Raw genomic sequence first — 21,907 nt, forward strand, 5'->3', positions numbered from 1 at the left:
TACCCCCTTCCCCCCCCCCCCCCCCCACAAAAAGAACTGCTAAATTCTGTACAAATTTGTCGACAGAAATGAGGTGGCAGTTATTTGGCCCTTAATTTCAATTTCATTCATTCAAGTCAAGGGACAAAAAATTGTCATCTCATATTCTATCAACAAATCTATAACCCAATTTCTGTACAAGTAGCAAAATTATTTTTTTCTTGCTCCTGCTGGCTCAGACTAAGCTAGACACAGCTTGCCTTCAAAGGTGGCCAGCCACAACCCAGTGCCAAATGTTGAGCTAGTCACCATGTGTCTATCCAACCCAATCCAACACACTTTTACACCACTGTTATATTGTAGTGATTAAATCCGACTTCGATGTGTCGCATCAATAAAATCAGCTCATGCGGAGACCAATGCAAGCCATCTAGGCTCAACAAACTACCTTGAACTAGCACGGCACTGGGGAAAAAAAAAAGATTTTAAATTAATTTATTGATAACATGAAAAAAAAAATAGAATGTAATTTCACAACTGCACCAAAGAAAAGCCTAATCAATAATGGCAAGATATTACAAAGATGCAGCAGCATGTTTAGGACCTTCAACTCTTTTTAGACCTCCTTTTCAGTTCGTGAGTTTACACCCCCATTTCAGAAGGGGATGATATTATCAAATTGTGGTTGTCATTACTGGGAGATATTGCAGTAGCCGTCGGAGATGTCATGAGTGGCATGGCAGTAATTTTTGCAACACCATTGTTAATAGGCTGTTGAGTCCTGCTTTCACTTCTCATATTTATAGTGTCATTGCTGGTTATTTCTGTTTCATCTGGTCGTGACAGCAAAGAATACTTCGTTTCTGTATGAGAACAGAGAATTACTCAAAATTATGAAATAAAGGTAAAGTAAGTAGAATTCTTAAGCAACAATCAAATCATGCGACCTCATTGAACCTCATGAACATTTGAATACCAAGCATCATAAAGTGCATACCCAGTAGTAGACTGAACTGCTCAGGACAGTAATGAACAGGATTTAAACTTCATTTCCTTCGTTAATACAGTTGAGTACTATATAATCCTCTCTTCCAAACATGCTCATTATGATACACAGGACTGCACAGGGATGAACATAATCAAAGAAGCAAAATATGTGAAATATTTGTTCATCATTGTGCAGTCCAAAATACCAAACTTACTTGAAAAGACATTTCTTCTTCTAACTGATAGACATATCCCTTGTTTTACGCAGATTAACATGATAGGCAGTTTGCACATACATCTATCTTAATTATTGAATATTTCTCTCAGTAAATGGGTAAATTCAGTAGGAAGAGGTTCGGAGAAGATTTCTATTAATGGCTTGATGCTTTACAGGCAAGACCAACCCCTCGATCAACTTGGCTTCCCTTTCAGTGTCCAGCAATCCCAATGTTTCTTACAATTTCGCTTCTAAAATGTACACCACTATTAACTTGTTGGTACAGAAGATTGGATATCACCGGATAGTATTATGGAAGAAATTGTTAAATCTTGCTCAATTTACTATGAGTATTCACACTAGAAAGGAGGAAGCAACCTTGCATATTATTATGCTAGTCAAGCTGCATCTAATTTTTCACTTTCTTGTTTGTGGGTGGAGAAGGTGTACGGGGGACAGGGGAGTAAGTGAAAACATGTCACCTTATCTACTGTAGGCCCCTATTTGAGCTACATTATTTTCAAAAAAATATATTCTGCAATAGTAATTTGACATCATTTCAACCACACATTTTTCAATAAAATAATATTACACACAAATCTAAAACTTTTCCTTATTTTTAACCACACATTTCCCTTTGTTTTGACATCAATAATGCATTTTTTTCCCTATAATGTGACTCAAACAAGCCCTAGATATAAACATTCTTAAAAATTTTAGGCTTCCCTTGTTAAAGAAAAAAGGTGCATTGTACTTAGGATGATGGCCTATGGACAATTTGTAAGGTCTCCAATGAGTTTTAGTGGCTTTGTCCTAGTAAAAAGTAGCCAAATTTTTCTTATTTTTTTTAACAGTCTGACAGAAAAGATCGAGGTTAAAAGCCTAATGGACAGAGTAATAGAAGGATGTGAATTAGCACCATTAATTTAAGTTACAGATTAGTAAGCCAATAATTATGAGTGTTTGAGTTGCATTGACAAATGAAACTAGATAAATTTTTTGACAAAACTTGTGGAGTAGAATAAACTTTTAGTTGAATTTCTTAGGAGTTTTAAGTTTAATCAGAAAATTAAACCACAAATTATAATGATTCTCAAAAAACTGAGGTCGTGGCCTCATTATATTTGGCATCCACAGCGAAGGGAGGAAATGATTTCTCATGTATCAGTTATTGTTTCATTAATGAAACTTGACCGCAACAAATATGTTTATAAATTCATAATAAAGGTACAAGAGTAAAGCAAGAGATGTGATAGAACTTACCTTTTATTTCTCCTAACGTGACGAGACGGTTAAGACAATCACGGAATTTTGTCAAAACAATTCTTTCTTGCTCTATATAGGCTTCAGTGAGGCATTTCCCTTGCTGCAACTGGGAAGACACGGTACTATGGTCCACTAATCCATTAACTGTAGTGGTGGTAAACATCATATCTTGCTCGTCACACATCAGTGCTAATGTACTGGGAGACATTGGCCTTCTTTTTGATACATCAACTTCATCTGAAACAGATGTGTCAGGGCTAGCCTTCTTGGCATGGTCTCCACTTAAGACATCATCAGTCAAAGGTTTCATAATCCCATGATCCTTTTGGCTTTGATGGTTATCTTGTGTTGATGAAGGCAGTGAGCATTCGCTGCAGTCCTCTGCCTGCTTCTCCGCAGTATTTCTTTCCTCTAGAAGTATTACCATAAGTTAGCAGATTAGTTTCATATATCAAAGAGGGAAAAATCAACTTGCTACATAACTCGGACTGTTAAAAATGCTTTGAATTATCCATACAGAAACCCGACAGTTGAACAAGAATCTGTCAAGTTTAGTGAAACAGGGATATGGGGTGTGTGATATTTTGTTGGTCATAAGATCAGAAAGCATATTTATAATGTTCGATATTTATAATGTCATAAGATGTGGAATTTGAATAGTTGACATTACATTTGATAACACTCTAGGAGTGTATTCAGGCTTTTCAACTTAATTTTTTCACATATTGGCATGAAGTCATTGAACTATTTAACTAGATGTCAAGAATGAAGTGACAAATTATTTAAAATAATATCGTTAATTTCAAAGCAATTACTTTAAGGCCTGCCACTACAAGGGAAAAAGGTCTTTCATTGGAAATGAATTGTGTACAAAAATCAATTCTAGAGGAAAATGACCTGATAAATATCAACTAGTGTTGAAGATATCTGAATCAAGTCGTTGTTGAATATCCATAACCCAGAAAAGAAAATGATCCAAAAACAAATAGGAAAGGGAAATGAAATAAATACAACCAAGATATTTTTAATGAGTAACAATAATAGCAAAGGAAAGAGAGCTCATTGATAAGCAAATCAGTTAATTGAGAATTATAATGCACTTACATAATTGGAAGTTTTTCATTTTATTATGGACAAATTGAAATACTATCCAATATCCATACATTAATTTAGTGGAGACTTAACATTTATTAAAAATGTGATTCCCTGTCTGGTTTCCGCTGGCTCAAACCTATTGAAGGGACTACTAGACAACTTACAACAATTTTTCTAGATATTCTACAAGTTAAGAACAACAATAAGTGACGTACATACCATGTATTCAACAAACTCCATAAAACTAACTGCAAATTGACTGAACTTTTCAGTCTTTCTTATTAATACCTGAAGGAATTTTAAACAACGGCATTGCTAGCTAGTTATATTAATGTGAACATCATGCGTGGAAAGCTTTTTGACTGACAAATTGAAGTATAAATCTCTTAAAAAGATACAGAAACCAAGACGTTTAGAGAACTTTAGGGAAAACTAATAATCTGTGCAATTTGTGAATCCTTATATAGCCATAATTACCTGCAAGCATTTTGGCAGCCTCTCCTGAATATACCACTAACACTGAGCAAAGCTCCTTCAAGTCCTGGGGCTGAATGATGTCAGCTAAGAGAGACCTTAAGGCAAAATGAAATAGTTATTAAGTTGTCTGCAAGTGCTTCTGAATAATTCTTCAGAATGTAAATATACCTGTAAGTAAATTTTGAAGGACCCAACGCTGACCCAGTACCAGGACGAGCACCAGGAAATGATGACTGGGAAGTGGAAGGTACAGAAGCCTTGATTTGGTCAGCCTGTAAGTGCAAAAAAATAGAAATCGAAGCTAATTATAGATTGTTCCTCCAGTCAATGTTTAAAAAGGTTCGATCAGACACTGAGGCAATTTATATCCATGAAACAAGACATAAGCCTCAATGCAGACCAACAAAACAATTTTTATAGTTGATTGTAATAAACCAGACAGCATGTTTAAGATCCTAACAAAACAATTTAACAAAATTAAAAGCCTAATTTGCGAAAAAACGTATAATAGATCAATATGGAAGCAAAGCAAATAGTAAATCTTCGAATTAGTTATCACATAACAATATCAATAAATCACTAATACAACTAGAGAAAGCCTAAAAGCCTTCCATAAATTATCATCATATTTGATTCCCCTATTATCGTTCTCGTCACCATAAATTTCCATTCTATTTTCTCATTTCCATTTGCAATAGTGCAATATTTTTAGAACCTCAAAATTTTAAGTATTTTATTGCATACAATTTAATTGCCAATTAATAGAAATGTTATGTCTAGTCAAGTCTTTATGCAAGTCAATTTATTATGCTCAATAGTTAATTGAATCTATATAGATATCCTTAATAGTTGAAGGACCAAAGTCGAACTAAGTATTAAATTTTACACTTTTAATTGGACTAAATAGTTAACTATTGAAGGAGTTAGAATTACTCTATTAATATTAGGCTCACTTTGAAGCTCGTAATAATTGTCAATTATTGACTCAAGAAAAAATTAATTTAAATAAGCCAAATTCGAGTACTAACTAAGAAAACTACTTAGTTAATAATATTAGTTTTCAATTTAGACCAAATTAGTATAGCAATATTGGACTCATTTGATAACGTATAATTCTTGTACATTAAGTTCTAGAAAAGATATTTTTGAATAAGCTCGAATTAAATTAGGATAGATAAGAGAAACAAGATGTAAATGAAATTGTAAATAATTAATTTCCTTGCCCTAAACAGAAAACAACCAATTACCGTTTTAGGAAAACTTAAATAGTTTAAGCTCCTGTTTGGTTTTTTTTTTTTTTTTTTTTTTTTCAAATTTTAATGTTTGGAATAGTGTTTTTTTGAGAAAGTATCGTTGAGAAAGAAGAAAAAATTTTGATTTATGTGTAATATTATTTTATGGGAGATTGTATGGTTGAAAATAAGAGAGAAAAATTGAAAGAGAAAGGGGCCAAACAGAAGCTAGGTATGGATAATTATAAAATTAATCTTGATTAGTTTAAACCTGCATTTTGCATTCGAATAGGAATGGAGTTAATTTTATATTATCCTAATTAGTTGTTATATTAATCTAATTTAATTCGGATGGAAATTAAATGTAAATCTTTAATCATGTAGGATTTGAATTGTTATAAGTTTTCTAATGAACTTTAGTAGTTAGCCCCTAATTGGTATTGATTTAAATCAAATTTTAATCTAAATTAAAGTCAAACAATTTATATTAAACAGATCTTTCATTGGTCTCACAACTTGTCAATCACATTTCAAAAACTTTTATCAAAATTTACTAAAAATCTAATTTTAATCACCATCAAGCAAAGGCTTAAATTAATCTAGAATTCTAATTAATTTAAACTTGCTAGGTTGAATAGTAATATATTTACCTTTAAAAAAATTAATAAATAAAAAACTTTTCAAAAAATGAATAGTAATATAATTTTGGCCAGGTTGTATATTAATGAAAATGGATTGGTTAAGTTCAATTAAGAAAATATACAAAAATAGATTAAAATTAATTTAATTTTAGTTAGTTATCAAATCAACCGTTAACTGGAGAAGGCTATTAGATATACAAATACTTGATACGGATAAAAATTATACTCTATTATCTAATTGAAATAGCTTATAACTAATATTTGATTAGTATGCATGAAACACTAGTTGTTCAATTCTAGTAGGAGACTTTTATGTTTATCCATTATAAATCTTCATCCACGTTTTTGTTACTATATAAGATACACAATATTGGAGGAATAAATCGCATCAAATTTTCTTCCAATAAAGCATTCTCTGCAACAAAACACCTCTCTTTCTCTCACGCACAAACACAAAAATAATATTGATTTTTTTGCAAAGAAAAGGGGGCCTCATACACCAAGTCTTCGAATGTACAATAAAAAATCACTTTTCATGCAATTTTGATCTCCAAATTCATTTCAAAAGGTGAAGTACTCAGTGCTAATAGTGATTTTTTCACATCTTTTCAAATAAAATGTCATGTATGAATTTAATTACTTTCAGTTCAAGGCTCTTTCGGAAGAAATCATGATACAGTTTAAGACATATCTTCGGGTATCAATTAGCCTCCATGTTATTTGATAGCACTTGCTAGAATTATCATTTTTCATGATGTGATAATTCTCAATTTGTTGGTAAGAGGGTTTATGCATAATGCCCATGTTTGGCCTCCATTAATTTTTATTTGAATGTGTAGCCCTCTTTATTCACAATTTCAGGTGAAAATTAGCATATTGGACGGCGCTGGATGGATGTGACATTGGACAACGAATCTTCGTCATGAAGTATTTTAACTTTAAGAAATATTAGAATTTTTGAAAGCATTTGGCTATTTTTTCTAGAATGAGACCCTATTGTGAGTAGCATTATGATTTCAATTAATCCAATTTCAATTGCATATTAAAACTAGTTTTATTAATATTTTGATGTATGATATGATCTCAAAATGTTCAGCATAATTTGATAGATTAAATTTAACTTTTATTAAAGGTTTTCATTTTTTATTGAATATGTCTATTTTATTGAATTTTTTTTTTTTTTTTAAAGCACGTTAAGAAATTCGTATTTGGTAATGCGTTGGGTTGCTAGAATTCGGGGCATCACAATGTTGTCTTCCCTTCCTCTTTCCCATGCTACCCCATCCTCTCCCCCCTCTTCCTATAAATTCCCAAAAGAGGACAAAATACAAAGACAATAAAAATACATAAAAAGAAATAAAAGAGAGAAATTTACATACATCTCTATCTTTAGATGTTTTCTACTGAGAAGATGCAAGTTCCTAGGGAGAGTGGCTTGTTGCATTTCATTTGCTCTCTTCTCCAATTCCCTTTTCAGTTTTCAAGTTTAGGGTTGTGTTTAAAGTACCCCAGAATCCTTAAATGTTAATTGTACTATTATAAAATATTTATTTTTTATAAAAAGTAAATGACAGAAGGTACTACAATAAACCAGTTAAAAAAACTGAGACCAGGAATAAGACAAAAGCATACGCACTTTAGCCATCTCGAGGCTAGTGCCTTAACGGTGCACCTCGATAGGCCAAGGCATAAGCCTTGACAAATGGCAATCAAGGCGTAACCCTCAAGCGCTTGTTAAACAATGGCTCCAGATGTCCTTAATGAAAGTCTCACGTGAGATGCACCTCAAGGCATAACCCTCAAGTGCTTGTTAAATTGTGGATCCAGATTCTAAGATACAAAAGAAATACAATTTGAAGGACAGTAGAGAAAACAAAATGTTAATGAAGCCATAATTGAATTAAGTTTTAACCACTCTTCCAAATTCCGAGTACGACTAGAAGTTTAACTAGTCCAAGTTCATTTGTCTCGGCAACCATATACAGTTAGCAGGAATATAATCACTGAAATGCTTGACTTTTAGAGGAAAAGAATTTTATTTACCTGTTGGAATTGCCCAACCCCATGGACGGGATCTTTTCCTCCAAAGAAGAGCTCCTGACCTTTTCTTTTCTTGTTCAGAGGAGGAGATCCATAACCAGAGGATCCAATAGCACCTGTGATGGCAGCATTCGCCGCTTGCTGAATATACACCATGTTGTTGGCATGATCTCCATGAAAGAGAGCCTGCCTCTCTTCACTTCCTTCATAATTTTTGCAGTCTATGCATTTACAATTATCAGAACAAAGAATATTTGCTTGGAAGCACTCACAATACTTCTTAAGGCATCCCGATTTCTTGCAGTGGCATCCTTTATTATGCTTACCCAAGATTAAATCCCTAGCATCCTCCTGCATAGATTTCCATATCAACTCATACATTGTCATTGGAACAAACAAAATTAAAAAATCAAAGATTCAAATATAGTGAAATGTTCTGGAACTTTTGTTACTTCACCAAAGTACATTTTTACTTTGTTAGAAGAAAATACTAAATTTTCAATTCAAATCGGATTTCATCACTTGGAAAGTGTAGTCAATCTCCAAATCCTAGTAGGCTAAGAAAAGAAATCAATTTACTAAAAATAAAAGAAAACTAATAGCCTGCTCCTAATAGAAATACACATTCTATCAACAAAATAACAAAACTGAAATAAAATAAAATCCCAATAACTTGCAAAGTAGGAATAGTGTTTGCATTTCAACAGTCTCACCCACATGAACAAAACTTGTTCTCTTGTTGGACGAGAGAAGAGAATACAAAATAATCAGGAGGAAAATATGCAAAAAAAAATTGCTAGCCTTCTAATCTGCTTCGGAAAAGAGCCATGAGATGGTGTCATGCACTTCAATTTTCTCTTTTTGAATGGTCATATCTCCAAATCCTTGACTCTTCTAGTTCTAGTAATATGAGAATTAGTCAACTATTCTTGGCTAACTTTGGCCAATTGCTTCATTATGTTTCACCACCTTTCAGTTTCTTCAATTAATATTCTATTGCTCTCAATGTCATTACAAACAAATAAAATCTTGAGAATCAGTGATCAATTTGTTATTGTTCCTTCAAAAGATGTGTGAGCATCGATTTTCACATTTTTGGTTGCAGAACTAGAACTCCTTTATGACAAGATTCTCCTCCTGCAGAAGTTTCTCCAAGCCACATTATTAGACTAATTCAATAGGCACTTCCTTTACTGAGGGTGTATCACACCTCCCTTTAGACACTGATGACATTTTGTATAATTAGTTCCATATTGCATCTCTAATGCATCATAAATCGCTCTTACTCCTCGACAAGTTTCTCATTTAAAAGCTTCTGCTACCAAATCTATGTTGATGGGATCAAATTGATGCAAATGAAAGTATATGAATATTAAATTTCCGAATTTAGCATAAAATAAGAAGCATAACGGTTTATGTTGACACCGATAGTAAGCACGGAAAAGTCCTGAAGCAAATCAACCAAAACTAGAGGATATTAAAAGGATCATTAATGGCAATAAACGGAATTTGATGCTTCAAAATTTTAAAATACAGTTTTTACAAGATGCTACTTGAAGGTTTGGTTGTACCCTTATATCCCGATTTCCATGAGGACTGCTAGCAATTTTTGGCCTGAAGGCATTTGGATTACGCTCCAGTGTAGCTTCAACTGCTTCGCTTCTGGCGGCTTCATTTTCAACATTGTTGTGACAATTCACACAGTTGCATCCATCACAATATACTCCAGATGCAAAGCATTCACAGTACCTGGCCACAAAAATATGACAGAATAAAATCATAGTCCATACCTTCTAAGTCAAATTTTCACACGCACGATCATGCAGGCATGCACACACAATACAGTTAGAGAATTCGAACTTTTCACTGTCAAAAGATGTTGACTGTGATATCTAGAAAGCCAAAAGCTTTGCACAATTCACATACATGTACATTTTCTCCAGTGAGTGAATCAAAAATATTACACAGTCAAAGGAATATATAAATTGCCACAGATGTACAGGTATGATGAGTCAGAAACCCCAAAAGAATGCATCCTAGTTACAAGAGTCTTGTAGGGAATGTAAAGAATTTTTCTCATTTGCATGTGACTCCCTAAATTCGATAATATTAAGTTATGAACATTCACATAAGCTGCCTCCAGCCATTTGTTTATGTAATAAGTGGAATATATATCTGAAATATTTTCACACACAAATGTTGATAAGTAAAAGATATAATTTAGCCTCAGTGAATAAATTAGTAGAGCTGATTATGTCTTCTTAATGCTACAAACCTAGATTAAGATCTTTAAATTGATCCCTCAGTAAGCACAACTTTTATAGACTAATAATATCCCTTTAACATATTATAATGGTACAATAACTCCTCTACATCACATCTGCGTAAAATAATGGTAGTAATTAAATCTACATGTAACTAATAACGAGTTAAGAGATCTGACTATGCAAAATCAGTTCCCAGACTTTAGCCAATAAAATGTTGGAATAAATTGCACAGTGAAATGACAGTCATCGAATCTCACTCCTAATAGTTTGAACTCAAAAAGTAGACAACTCCTGAAAGCACTACGATATTTGAAAGGGCCACTCCTCCTCCTCTCCCCTTACCCACCCGAAACAAAAGAAAAATACAAAAAAATCAAAGAAGGAAAAGAAAAGAAAAGGCTTGTCAAGAAAAGAACTATATATTGATATTGTCATGTCTAGTAAAAATGGTAAAAATGACCTCCATTGCACTCTTTCTTCAATTTGTTTACTCTTTCGCTAATGTATTTGCTGTTGATTAAGATGCAAAATATACTCCATGAATTTCACAAGTAAAATGCATGAAAAGCTGCAACTACTTACAACTTCAAACATCGTGAGTGTTTGCAGTTACACTGCTTTTGCTTTTTTGGAGTACCATCTTTTACTTCATTTACGTTCTGCCTTGACCTAGCTCTCGGGGATTCGGGTTTCCTGAGGATATAATGAGCATCAATTATAATATATTACCAAAAGAACTGCCAATCCAAACCATGTTTTGCAAATGAAAGTGTCTTCCTATGTATATTATATGGTATATTAAGCATTGAATTAACCATAAGTAATTCAATCGGGCAAATCGAGGTGTTTCCTTTTGAACAATGGGAAATTAAAAGAAATTACATGAAAAACCATTTAGAATTAACTTTAATCTTTTGATCCACATACGATGTGGACAGATGAGCATATTCTCGGGTGCATGAGCAGATAATTATTCATCTCTAACGGGAATGGAAACAGGGATATACAACAATCATTAAAGGAAGCTTTCCCTTTGTGTTTGTTTGTTGGGGGTTTGGGAAGGGAGGGGGGGTCGCAGAACCGTTTACTGACACAGAAAGAGCACAAAATATGAAGATGGAAACAAGTAATAGCAATAAATGCCCAGATTTATCACAATCAATCCATAAAACCAAACTAGCTCATCTACTAACTTAAAAAATATTTGCACGCAGTTAAATATCACTGGATTCGACAGAATTGTGTGTAACCCACCCGGCTAAATCAAACTGGAAAGTGCTAGAAACATTGCCAAAACAAATTCACCCATTATTTTTTAAATATTCTGCGCCAACGAATAATTGAATTGTACATTTGAGGTCCATTAACCACTCCTATTCCCACAATTTTCTGAGACAAATAATAATCAAATTGTCCATTTGAGGTCCATTAACCACCCCCATTCCCTCTGTCAGCCGGGGAGAGAAGTTGAGGACATCGTTCTCAAAATCATTTATTCTCTCAATGTTGGTATCATTCGAATGGTGAAGTATGATCAATTAAAGCACGAAAGATTAAAACATTGTAATCGCAGTGAACAAATTAACCAACATACCCCTATGTGTGACACGTTCATAAACCTCAGCTCCCAAATATTGAATTTCTCACTAAAAAAGTTAAACTAATCAAGGACATTCAATAGTGCAAAAGAGACTAACACAACAGGCCGCGCAGAAGGATGACTAGATGGCGGAGGTTGTTGCATCGACATAAGTACCATCTGTGGCTGCAGCTGCGGTGGCTTCGGCAGCTGTCTTGGCTTCACTAACTGTGGCTGCTGCGGTGGATGGCTCGGCTTTGGTATTTGCTGTGGCTGATGGTGCTCCATCATCGTCACACTTGCTGATGTCAATGCGCCACCACTGAAATCCAGCTGTCTGGCCGGCTTCCTCGCAGAAATATCCGTTGCCGTCTCTACCGGAGTAGCCTCCAGTTGTTGTGAACTTTTTGGAGGGAGCTCCCCTCCCTCCTGCTCCATTCAAAAAATCGAAAACAACGAAATCCACCAAATAACAAACTTCTATAATAAATCCAATAAATAGAAGTTGAATTTAAGTGTATTCTTCACAAGAATCCCCGAAATCGAACGAATTTGAAACAGAAATCTCATAAAATCATTAAACTTGAACGAAGCATAATTTCATTATTTCATTGCTCGCGTAGCTCAGATTCAAACGAAAAATCTGTCAAAACACTATTGTACAAAATCCCGCTTCCGCTAAACCTCAATCAAAAACCCACTCGATCCGTGTATATGTTCAAAAATCCATATTCGTATACGTATATTTGTGTATGTATAGGAGACGAGAGAGTGAAGAGGGTAGGTGCGTTTGAGTCACTCCTCCCTCTCTGGCTGGGTTTTGAAATTCAATTTTTGTAAATGACGGTGAGATTATCTTTATTATCTAATCGTACGGTCCAATTTCGAAAATTGCATTTAACGGCTGAGATTCGTGGAATTTAGATGTGAGGGCTTTAGCCGTCGGATTATGGAGGCCTTGTTTTTTCCGGGAATCTGTTGGAAAAAATGGCGTGCGTTGAGAATTATCAAGTGTGATCAAGTCCAATTTAAAGATAAAAGGTGACAACCTAAGTGGCGGTCCAGATTTTCTTCAAGTAATTGACGAATGAGATTGAGTTGAACTGGTATACTTACACTACAGTGTTTGGACTATGGAATATTGACAGAAACAAATGATGCTACTCGTTGACTTCAAATTTGTTTCCACATAAATATTTATCCTTAAAAACTTACAGCTTTTTCCAAGCATGTGTTTGATTTTATATATATACTTCCGAATAAAAAAGTTTATTCTAGAAGTAATTCTTAGACAATGAAAGCTATGTTAAAAGTTAAAGTAGTGACTGATTTGCATTTTCATTTTCAAAACGATTTTTAATTTTTCTCGAAAACGGGTCGTTTTCGACATTTTAAGCATTTTCGACATTTATAACTGAAAATGATAAAAAATCGTTTTGCATTTTCAGTTATAAATTTTAACTCGTTTTCGAAAATACGTTTTCGAAAACAACGGACCAAACGCGTTTTTCGCGTTTTCGAAAACCGAAAACGAAAAACGGAAAATTGATCGAAAACGGCAAACCAACAACGATCTAAAATTTTCAAACGCATTTTCACATCACCATTCAGATTGTGTCACATAAAGGAAATGTCAACTATAACGTAAAGCAAAATGTGCATTTAACATTTTCCTGTAAACATAACTTTTGTTGTAATGGAAATTCAAAAAATCTCCTAATAAAGCAACGACATTTGCCAAGCATAAGCCCTTTTCCCATCATTCTCCAATTGTAGTTCCATCTCATATATCGGGCTTAAGGGAAATGGGAAACTCTGAGGAAAGTGAAGATTTCAACACGTTTAGAAAAGTTTCATGTTATTCCAATTACCAATGGACTTGGATAAAACCTTAGGATGAAAACAAAACGATCTCTATCATTGATAAGCATCACAACACACAAGTACCAAAATAAATTAGCACGCAAAGATGCTCTAAACGTGACAAAGGATCTAACCAAGCCTGATTCGTTGACCAGGGGCTTAGCTCGATTTTTTCCTTGACGAGCTTTCCCCCTCTTTCTAAAGATTTGAGATAACAATGAATCAAGACTGAAAATGATGTCACTGACAACAGCAAGTCAACGCCCGATGGTGTTAAACCCCTATTCGACAACTATTATTTACAAACTCTTTTTTCAACACTTATTTTCAACCACGTTCATAAATAAAATATTTTACACGTAAATCAAAAAATTCTCCTTAATTTTTAACAACACATCCTCCTAAAAGTCACCATTCAAAACTCTATTTCTTATAAATAATGGTTGTCAACTGGGGACTAAATAATGCTGATGCATACACAATTGACAAAAGCAGTTAAGAACACTCAGCGAATCCTCGAGTTACCGTAGAACGGCCCCGACTAATAAGATAAAATGCTAAAAGCACAAAACTGCAGAGTAAAAATTTTGATCCTCCGTGAACATACTGAACAGTAATCAAGCTGTTAACATGAAATGATTCTTAGCCAACTCTCAACACAAAGCACATGCAACTTTACGCAAAGAGAAAATAAATACGTAATACTTGTGCAACATCCCTCTCTAAAAATCGCAACATACAGATATGATATCTGTAAGGCTTCGTATCACCAGCTAAAATGCCTCCCGTCCAATTCCACGCCGATCATCTCGGCCCCGATCCATGAATACGTCGCGGTGGTAATCTTTAGGTGGTGGCCCACCTCTAACAGGAGACCTCCTTCTTTCCCTAATATCTCGAGCCCATTGGCCACGAGCAGGTGCTGCTGGAGGTGGAGAAAGTGGTCGCCTCTCATACCCCCCTCTCCTCTCATTAATGAAGCTATCCCTTTCACGAGCTCTAAGGCCCAAATCTAGTGGTATTGGTCTATCGAACCTGTATCTATCCCTGAAGTCATTTACAGGGAAATCCGGTTCATCTCTACGGATTGGAGGCTCAAGGAATCTGCCTTCATTTCTGGGAGGGGGGGCAGCTCTTAAATCTCGAGGACCATCTCTGGCCCAACCACGAGGAGGTGACCTATAGCCATTCATGATCCTTCCAGGAGAACGATCCATTGGAGGACCAGGAAAACGACGAGCAGGAGGCGGGGGACCGGGATATCCCCTCCTCGGACTCCCAGAAGGTGCATAACGGAACCTGTTGCAGTTGTTGCAGTGCTCACGCCTAGCAAAATTCAAGTTTTTACATCTGGGACATCAAAGGAACTGCTTTAGACGTAAGAAAGTAGGTTGCTAATATTAGAAAAAACAGTCTTTGGGAATGTGAAAGAATAAAACAAATGCAAAACCCCATAGTTCCATTTCCCTATCGCCACATCTCAAATGCTAAGAAAAATTCTGTTTCATTTTGCCTCCACAAGTTTTAAATCTATATGAACACAGCTGTGAATAAATGCCAGAGAAATTTCCTCCTCCCACCAAGCACACGCGTGCAGAAAAACAAAAGAGAAGATCCCTTTTGAAAGATCAGCAGGTAGGGGTTATCAAACTTCAGTAGAATGAGAACCTGGTACCAAGACTATACGCATAAATGGTCTTCTTGAACAAAAATGAAACTTCATGCAGGAGAAAGACTAGTTGCATAATAGCAAATCATAAATGCACATTGTTTATGCCCAGCAGATTTTATTTTTTTTTTCAAATATTTTAATTTTAATTTTGTCCATACATGTGGGATTCTTGGAGAAAATGTATGATAACTTGAGGGATACATAATATGCAACTGCACGCATAAAGCACCACGACATCCTTAAAAACAACTTATTTCCATGTGATGCTCCAAATTAATATTGGATTAAATGAATCTGCAGACGTATCTTCCAACAGATAATGCGCAATGATTTTTGCTCAAACGTGTTAATTTACCAAGACAAAAGCATATTAAGTAAAATCCCAGAAAGATCAAGTCAAAAGGCAAGGGTAAAAAAGTACAAAGAGAGCAAAAAGAGAAAAGGAAGGACTTACAAGGGATCTGGGCAAACCCAGTCTCCTTCTCTTGGGCGCACATTAGGATTATTTCTTGTCAAACCTTCACCTCTGAAAGGTCCAGGACCATATCCAGGCCGGTCATACACTCTACCAAACCTGCCACCACCCCTCCCACGGCCATAAGGAGGGGAGTGATCACGATATCTACCAAGATCTCTCCCATTTCCAAATCCACGACCACGTGATGAAGCACCAGAATGATCAAAACCAGTACTATAGCGATGATCTGCATCCCTACGTCGCACAGGTGAAACAGAGCCTGCACGTATTCTATAACCTGAAAAAAGCCAGTGAAGCCCAAAGCTATAAACACCCAATCACGTGAGTACAAGTCACCTAAGAATAGTGTCCTATACAAGCCAATGTGCAACCCAAGAAAAGCGAAGGACAAATTGAAGTATGTCAAGAAACAGTTTACCACAACTGGGAGAATCTCCTTGTCAAAAATACTAAGAAATAAGATACTAGTGTAGAAGAGCGTAAAAACCAGCCAATAACTTCCTTGAAATCGCTTCCCAAGTATGTGTTGATGTTACCAGTAAAATACTGAACCAAACAAGAAACACTGTAATTATCCACACCTCAGAAGATCAGGATTCAAGATCCTTGGGTCAAAAACAAGCTAAGTTTTACTAAATTGGATGGCAGAATCAAATATGACAACCATTAAGCACTAAAAATTAGTTATCTCTAGACACCCCTGCAATATAAAGCCAGAACTCACTGATGATGACCAAGCCAATACTTGGTTATACACCAGGGTGACATTCAGATGGAAACTTCACTATTCCAATTGCAGAAACAGAGTTTACGCATGTTCATTCAAAGGCACACCGTTGATAGCATCCCAAATTATTTAGATCCAAGATCTTTGGTCATAGATACCCGAAGTGAAAATGAACCATGCGTACCCAAAACAGATAACAAAATCGTACCAAACATTAATGAAGAAACGAAAGAAATATCTGCTCGATGCCCATTTAACCAATCTTTGCCAAGATACCTACAGATTTATGGTTCCATTTTCCATGTAAAATTCAGAATCTAAGTGAATCCAGAAAACACTGTACAAAAGAATGTGATCCATTTAGTCACAATTCTGTCTGCTCTCACATAATTTTTTCCTTTAAACAGCCCAATTAATCCACAGTTAACCTTTCAAACATTTTAGTTTTGATCAACCCAAACTTCATCGGACTAGAAATTTATTACTTACCTGAATTTCAAGGAAGGGCATTTCCAAAGGTAAGAATCCAACTCAAATCAGATATAATCAGCAGCCAACATATCTGCTTTTATGTAGCAATTGCATTCCTCACCCCTCATCATCCTTATATTCTCCCCCAACTTACCAGAGATTTTAACAACTATCAGATTTACTGTTAGTTGTATCTGAATGCTCAAACCAAACAGGACGTCTTCTATGAAAACTTTTACATGACCAGCACACCTTACTTTCAACTGAGATGCAAGGCTAGTCAAAATTTAATCCCATGAAAAGAAACAACATATACCACATTCACCATAACCTTAGAGCATCAAACATATTTGTATAACCACATGGCTTGTCAATGAAGTAATACCATTAGTTCAAAACTCATTTGCCACAGTCATGTTATCATTTAAAACCCCACACCAACATGCCTTCCTCAATACCCAAGTTCTTGCACCAGGCAACATTCATGGCTGAAAATAACAACAGCAAAATTCATTCACCATTCAGTAGTCCATAAGGGACATTGCTCTGATGCACAACACAAGGCACTGGCAAAGAGGGTTGCAAGCACACTAATCCTTGAAAATGAGGAAACAGACTGCTTTACATATAAAGTATGTCAAAGCAAATGTCATTAGTTGACATTAATTACTCCAAAAATATTCACGGACTCGTAAAATTTGAATTAAACGCTATAATTTACAAGATATCAAAGAGGAAGAAGAAATTCATAAAAGAATGCAGTATCAAAAAAACATTAGTGTTAATATATGCCCATTTCCTCATAATAGCATTAAATTGAACTAAATGCATTTTAGCCTAAATATGTAATAGGCGACCGCATACATGTCATGATAAAGACTCCTATATCCTAGAAAATTATCATCTTAAGTTTCGAAATTAAAAGCAATGACAATAGTTTAGCCAAAATTCAGACACACACTGTTACATAACCTAGACAATTCACTAGCAAAACAATGACAATCAGATAATCTCTGAATTAGCACACGCCAGCATGGTCTTAAAAACCCCAATTGAAAGTCGCCTAAAGGACTGCCTCAAAGTGAGACGTGCAAAAAAAGCCTCAAGGCATTGCTCGTAAGGCAATTCTGTGAGACACATGCCTCATAGCACCCCCTTAAGGCTTATGGCCCAAAAAACCTAAAATTCTAATTAGTGCTGAACAACGAAATTGTCAAAATCGAACTGAAAATCGTTTTTTTGAACTATTGGTTTGGGTCCACATGGACCCATCAATATTTTGATTTTGAATCGAACCAAACTGTTTCAAAGTGGTTTGGTATAGATTTCAACTTTTGCAAACTGTTCACCAAAAAAATCTGAAAATAAGTTAATCTAACTTTTATCCAACCCAATTAAAATTAATTACATCCTAGTTAAAAAAATACATCCATATTAGACATAACTCATTAAACTTAATATCTAAATAGACAACTATTCATCCCAATTAATTAAATCATAACAATATACACATCCACCATCACAAATGTGAATGTAAAATCCTTAAATTGAGTGAAGTGGTGAACAACTGCTATTGAACTATAGTTGTCGATCATCCATTATAATTTACTAAATAACTAAACCTAAATTTTAATTCAAACTTACATGTTTCTTTTCGTTATACTAATAATTTTCAAGAATTTCGCCTAAATTTTCAAGTCAATTTATCCCTTTTTTAGATAATTGTTTGCTATATTTTATTGGTACTTGTGTTGTCCCTAAAATTGCTAAAGATGTGCTAGCTATTCAAATATCCACAATTGTTTCTAAGTCAATACTCCTGACTAGTGGTCGAATTCTTGATTCATTTAGGAGTTTGTTGAGGGAGTTAGTTGAGTTGAGTGCAAATATGGTTGAGGTGGTGATTTGTCCTAAAAATTGAATGCACCTGCAGTGATTCTTCGATATTGGATGGGATTGAAGCATTGAATGATTCACAAAAAACTATAGAATGTATTATCGTATTTGATCTTTCTATTCATTTTCTTTATTAGTTATTTTATACCATTTAACTATAATCAATGAATTCATGTACTATATTTTTTTTATAGAGTATGAATTGTGTTACAACTACAGATGTTGCGATAATTAGTATTGATTAAGAGGTTAAAATATTTCTATCATGTTGTTAAATTATAAGAATTAGAATTATAGAAATTTCATTTGTAATATTTTTAATGATACTATTTATATTTTAACGTAAAATTTTATATTAATATTTATGATTTAACTTATTCGATATATATTGATTTTTTCTTTGTTAAACCGTAGTCTTAAATCGAACCAAACTGGAAAAAGTGATTTGATTTGATTTGGTTTACAAATTGAAGTGGTTTGGTTTTGGTTTGAAAAATTGTCTCAAATCGCCCAAATCGAATCATGTTCACTGATTAAGCCATTTTGAGGATAGCCCCATTGCCCACTTAAAACATTTAAAAAAAAAAAAAATTGTTTCTGTTGGATTTTATGCACAATAATAAAGAAATGAAAAAGAGAATTCAACACAAATGTTTACGTGGTTTGACAGTGTGCCTACGTCCATGAAAGCCTAGCGGAGATAATTTTATTCAGTATGAAAAATAGGGTTACAATATTATTATTTATAGTAACCCAAGCTCATACAAGACTTTAAGGTCCGTACAAGAAAAACCTTGTACCATACCGCGGGGGCAACGCCAACCCATTCATCGTCCCTGGCAACGAAACAGTGAATTAAACCCCACGGGGATGATGTCTTCACTTCACTCCGATATCAACCTATTGATCCAGTAAACCTGTATTCCACTCTATATGAGCTACATACACAACAATCTCCTATTAATCATCTTTGGGAATAGTCCACTACCCCCACCAACTAACTAAAATAGCATCTTTACATATTTTTCTTCGTTTGTTTGCACACTTCAAATCATTCTATTTTGAATTCTGAAGATTATTTATGATGTATTATGAGCTTATTTTGCATCTTAACCTTTGTTTTAAGCCCCATTTTGGGGGAAAATGTATTTTAAGATGGTATTTTTTTAGAATGCGTCATTAAAAAAAATATATATTATTCAACTAACGTGTAAAATTACTTTATTGGAGAATGTGTGATTAAAAATGAGTTTTTGAAAAGGGGGATCAAACAAAGGTTTAAATATTTTTTTATATTTTTGGCTAACGACGAGGCATACGCCTCAACAAGCCTCATTAGCCAATTACGCATTTTAAATGTTCTACACAACCATTCTCATAGATAAAATTCCTAAAAAAAACATTTATTTGGTATATTAATCCAAAAGATTTTCAAGTAAAATAAATGAAATTCAATATAAAGGGCACCAACATTGAACTCTAATAATGTTGAGAAGTCAACATATTTCTTCTCAATATAAAAAAGACGATAAAACACGCATAACTGGTAAAATCACCAAACTGCCAGATAAGATGAGCATTGTATAACAGGACTATTTCAAGAGATCAATACAGAAATATGGTGTATTCCTAGGGAGATCAGTGGTACATATCTTCTTATTGTGTTCATATTAAAAGCAAGTTCAGGCTTGTTTATTTATCTGAGAAGAGAAAAGACTGGGGGTTAGAAGTTTTGAGCAAGAGTTGCTCGAGTTTGAATGGAGCTACAGACTTAAATTTGAGCTCAAACTCGAGTAGCCCGCATACTCCTCAGTAGCTCTTGTTGAACTCATCAAGTTCGCGCTCAAACCCCAAGACAAGATATTAACTCTATAAAGCCCCAAAATTGAAACATATAGAGCACCCAATTTATTTTCATTGTTTCAAAATTCCACAACAATGGTACTTGCATATTTCGACACAAATTACTATCATTAAAGAACCAAATAAAAACAAATATTTCTGCACTAATCAGGTAACGTTGAATCCCTAAACAAAAACAGGAAAATAATAGTTAAAAAAATAATAAGAAAAATAGGTCACCCGGTCAAGAAAGAATACTAACAAATAAAGCAAAATCAGGTAATAATAGAAGAGACACAAACCACGGCCATCGGAAGCGTATCGATCGGAACGAGGGTACGGAAGCGGATCACGACGCACCTCGCCTGGTTCGTAGTCGCTTCCAGCACCACCGCCACCGGTGGCACCTCCTCCGCCAACGCTGTCAGTGGGACGTATAACGAGGCTGCTTAGCAGTGGATGGTGTGACGTCGTTTGGTCTTTCTCTCGTGACCCCATCCTTTTTTTCCCTCTGTGTTTTCACGCCGTGATTTTCTGTGTGCCCTAGGAATGTTTGTCAAAAGGGCGAAGTTGGTGTACGTGGATTTTGAAGATGGGGTGGAAGTATCAATTTTAGATGAATTTTACTTTGGACACGCGGGATTTTGGATCTGACGAGATAATAATCCAAATGACCATTGAACTTTGCAAAAGGTTTTTACAAGGTCATTGAACTTTAAAAATTATTCAAATCATCACTAAACTTTACATGAAGTTTCTATAAGGTCACTGAACGGGTGATTTTTAAAATTCAATGACCTCATGAAAATCTTTTACAAAATCTAAGGATGACTTTGATGATTTTTAGAATTCAATGACCCCATAAAAACTTTTACAAAGTTCAATGATCATTTGGATTATAATCTTAGATCTAATCAAATATAAGAGAGTACAGTGAAAAGCATAATTATATGAAATGTATTAATTGTACATAATATGATTCTATCCCCCCACGTGGAGAGAGACGCATTTCGAATAAATTATATTTTATTAGAAGTAGATTACCGTTCATTTGAGAGGAGTGAACATCGTTATGAACGGTACGTATAACATCACCCTAATTATATTGGGAGCCTCGAGTCTTAAAGAAAATTAGTAAGGATTGGTTTTTAAAACTTCTTTTTTTTTTTTTTTTTTGG

At 34.7% G+C, this 21,907-nt stretch overlaps 2 protein-coding genes across 6 annotated transcripts; both read right to left on the reverse strand.

Moving 5' to 3' along the window:
* Nucleotides 1-27: 27 nt before the first annotated feature.
* Nucleotides 28-13,008, reverse strand: LOC111407898 (protein tesmin/TSO1-like CXC 5). 5 transcript variants are annotated; one of them, XR_002705224.1, is made up of 9 exons: nucleotides 11,899-12,984; nucleotides 10,784-10,894; nucleotides 9,506-9,683; nucleotides 7,938-8,285; nucleotides 4,190-4,293; nucleotides 4,022-4,116; nucleotides 2,447-2,860; nucleotides 559-842; nucleotides 28-444 (listed from the first exon to the last, which is right to left on the reverse strand). XR_002705224.1 is itself a non-coding variant. In XM_023037602.1 (9 exons), the coding sequence occupies exons 1-8, from the start codon at nucleotides 12,216-12,218 to the stop codon at nucleotides 622-624; spliced, it is 1,791 nt and encodes a 596-aa protein (XP_022893370.1). In that variant the 5' UTR covers nucleotides 12,219-12,984; the 3' UTR covers nucleotides 28-444; nucleotides 584-621. The 5 variants fall into 5 exon arrangements, 4 of the variants coding, with proteins under 4 accessions (XP_022893370.1, XP_022893369.1, XP_022893371.1 ...); XM_023037602.1 differs by having other exon boundaries at nucleotides 584-842; XM_023037601.1 differs by lacking the exon at nucleotides 28-444 and having other exon boundaries at nucleotides 504-842.
* A 1,135-nt stretch (nucleotides 13,009-14,143) lies between these two features.
* Nucleotides 14,144-21,363, reverse strand: LOC111407899. Its single transcript, XM_023037605.1, has 3 exons — nucleotides 21,032-21,363; nucleotides 15,770-16,070; nucleotides 14,144-14,993 (listed from the first exon to the last, which is right to left on the reverse strand). The coding sequence occupies exons 1-3, from the start codon at nucleotides 21,225-21,227 to the stop codon at nucleotides 14,417-14,419; spliced, it is 1,074 nt and encodes a 357-aa protein (XP_022893373.1). The 5' UTR covers nucleotides 21,228-21,363; the 3' UTR covers nucleotides 14,144-14,416.
* Between the last annotated feature and the right edge of the window lie 544 nt (nucleotides 21,364-21,907).

This window comes from Olea europaea, chromosome 13, assembly GCF_002742605.1.
Source record: "Olea europaea var. sylvestris chromosome 13, O_europaea_v1, whole genome shotgun sequence".
NCBI classification, from domain to species: domain Eukaryota; kingdom Viridiplantae; phylum Streptophyta; class Magnoliopsida; order Lamiales; family Oleaceae; genus Olea; species Olea europaea.

Bases quoted from the DNA above. Each gene is read 5' to 3' on its own strand.
- LOC111407898 (XM_023037602.1), bottom strand. From the start codon at position 12,218: ATGGAGCAGGAGGGAGGGGAGCTCCCTCCAAAAAGTTCACAACAACTG. The intron at 8,286-9,505 runs GTACAACCAAAC...AAATCTATGCAG, and splicing joins ATGGAAATCGGGATATAAGG to GAGGATGCTAGGGATTTAAT. The intron at 2,861-4,021 runs GTAATTATGGCT...TAATACTTCTAG, and splicing joins GGCTGCCAAAATGCTTGCAG to AGGAAAGAAATACTGCGGAG.
- LOC111407899 (XM_023037605.1), bottom strand. From the start codon at position 21,227: ATGGGGTCACGAGAGAAAGACCAAACGACGTCACACCATCCACTGCTA. The intron at 16,071-21,031 runs GTTTGTGTCTCT...GGCTTTTTTCAG, and splicing joins ATACGCTTCCGATGGCCGTG to GTTATAGAATACGTGCAGGC. The intron at 14,994-15,769 runs GTAAGTCCTTCC...TTGATGTCCCAG, and splicing joins TGGGTTTGCCCAGATCCCTT to ATGTAAAAACTTGAATTTTG.